We start from the raw sequence: 2,218 nt of genomic DNA, 5'->3' as shown, positions 1-2,218 counted from the left end.
CCCAGATAGGGGAGGCCACGCATGTGCAAGTTTAGGGAACACCTCTCCTAAGCAAGCTGGTAATCCTTCTTCTGGCACTATAGACACTCACCCTGCGACACTCAGAACACATGAGTACAAGACCAAGATGCCATTTCCTCAGAAACTCCGTCAACCAGAAAAAGATAAGCAGTTTGCCCGGTTCGCAGATTACCTCAAGACACTGGAGATCAAGATCCCATTTGTAGAACCCTCGAACAAATACCCTCCTATGCGAAGTTTATGAATTACATACTGAGCCACAAGAAGGAGTGGAGAGAGGTAGAGACAGTCTTCCTCACTGAAGAATGCAGTGCAGTCATCCAGAGGTCCTTGCCGGAGAAACTTCAGGACCTTGGGAGTTTTGTGATACCCTGTACCCTCGGAGATAGTTGTACAAGGACAGCCCTATGTGATATTGGAGCAAATATTAAATTAATTCCTTCATTACTAATAAAGAAACTTGGGATCCAAGAAGTCAAGCGTACCCACATATGCCTCCAGCTTGCTAATGGCTCTATCAAGTTTCCATCAGGAGTGGTTGAAGACATGATTGTGAAGGTTGGACCATTTGCATTTCCCACAGACTTTGTGGTATTGGATATGGAAGAACATAAGAATGCATCCATTATTTTAGGGAGACCCTTTCTGGCCACAGGGAGGACCCTCATTGAGGTGCAAAAAGGGGAAGTAACCCTGAGAGTTGATCAGGATGAATTCGTCTTGAATGCTATCAAGGCCATGCAACACCCTGACACTCCAGAGGAATACATGAGGATTGATGTCATCGATTCCCTGGTGGAAGAGGTACTAGCAACTGAAAGGCTCGAAGAGGAGCTAGATGACATCCTTGAAGATGCCAAGCCTGACATGAAGGCACCAGCAGAACAGGAGGAGACATTAAAAGCTCCTAAAGTGGAGGATGATCCTCCCAAACTCGAGCTTAATCCGCTACCATCTTTCTTGAAATAAGTGTTTCTAGGAGATGGAGAAACTTAACATGTAATTATAAGCTCTGCCTTAGAGCCACAGGAAGAAAAAGCACTGATTCAAGTGCTAAAGACACACAAAATAGCTCTTGAGTGGACTATAAGTGACTTAAAGGGAATTAGCCCTACTCAGTGCCTACATAAGATTAGGCTCAAAGATGATGCTAAACTAGTGGTGCAACCACAGAGGCGACTGAATCCGGCTATGAAGGAAGTAATTCAAAAAGAAGTCACAAAACTATTAGAGGCTGGGATTATTTATCCCATCTCAGATAGCCCTTGGATAAGCCCTGTCCAAGTTGTACCCAAGAAAGGAGGGATGACAGTGATCCACAATGAGAATAATGAATTGATTCCTACGAGAACAGTTACAGGATGGCATATGTGTATTGATTATAGGAGACTCAACAACACCACAAAAAAGGATCATTTCCCCTACCATTCATAGACCAGATGCTGGAGAGATTGGCTAGACATGCATTCTATTGCTTCCTAGATGGCTATCCAGGCTACAATCAAATTATAGTAGATCCTCAAGATCAAGAGAAAACAACATTCACATCCCCATACAGAGTGTTTGCTTACAGAAGAATGCCATTCAGCCTTTGTAATGCACCTGCAACCTTCCAAAGGTGCATGCTCTCCATTTTTTCAAACATGGTTGAAAAATTCCTTGAAGTATTCATGGATGACTTCTCTATCTTTGGTGATTCCTTTGATTCCTGCCTTAACCATCTAGCCCTAGTTCTGAAACGATGCCAAAAAACAAATCTAGTTTTAAACTAGGAAAAATACCACTTCATGGTGACTGAAGTAATTGTTCCTGGGCATCGGATTTCGAACAAGGGAATATAGGTCGATCAGGCACTATATGCAACCTATCTAAATGAATGCAACTAAATGCAAAGTGATTCTACTTACTTGGTTAAAAATGAATCAATCTCCAAGAACATATATGCACATGTGGGGCTGAGTAGTATGATGAATCATGAATCCTACTAATTCAAATATCAAAATGAAGTTCAAATAGACTTGCAAGAGGAAAGCTCATGAATGCCGAGAACAAGGAATTGAGCATCGAACCCTCACCGGAAGTGTATTCGCTCTAGAGGCTCAAGTGTATAGGGTTGATTCACTCAATTCTCTTCTACTCATGCTTTCCAAGATTTGTTTTTCTTCTAACAATCAACAATTATTCAATGCATGCATAC

General features: G+C 42.1%; 1 protein-coding gene across 1 annotated transcript; it reads left to right on the top strand.

The window, feature by feature from the left end:
• The first annotated feature begins 261 nt into the window (after positions 1-261).
• On the top strand, positions 262-990 carry LOC107609583 (uncharacterized). Its single transcript, XM_016311587.1, has one exon. The coding sequence runs from the start codon at positions 262-264 to the stop codon at positions 988-990; it is 729 nt and encodes a 242-aa protein (XP_016167073.1).
• The last annotated feature ends 1,228 nt before the right edge of the window (positions 991-2,218 follow it).

The sequence above is a fragment of the Arachis ipaensis genome, chromosome B1 (assembly GCF_059453495.1).
Source record: "Arachis ipaensis isolate K30076 ecotype BB chromosome B1, ASM5945349v1, whole genome shotgun sequence".
Lineage (NCBI taxonomy): Eukaryota > Viridiplantae > Streptophyta > Magnoliopsida > Fabales > Fabaceae > Arachis > Arachis ipaensis.
Note: the sequence above shows the minus strand (reverse complement) of the source record. Positions and strands in the feature narration are given on the sequence as shown.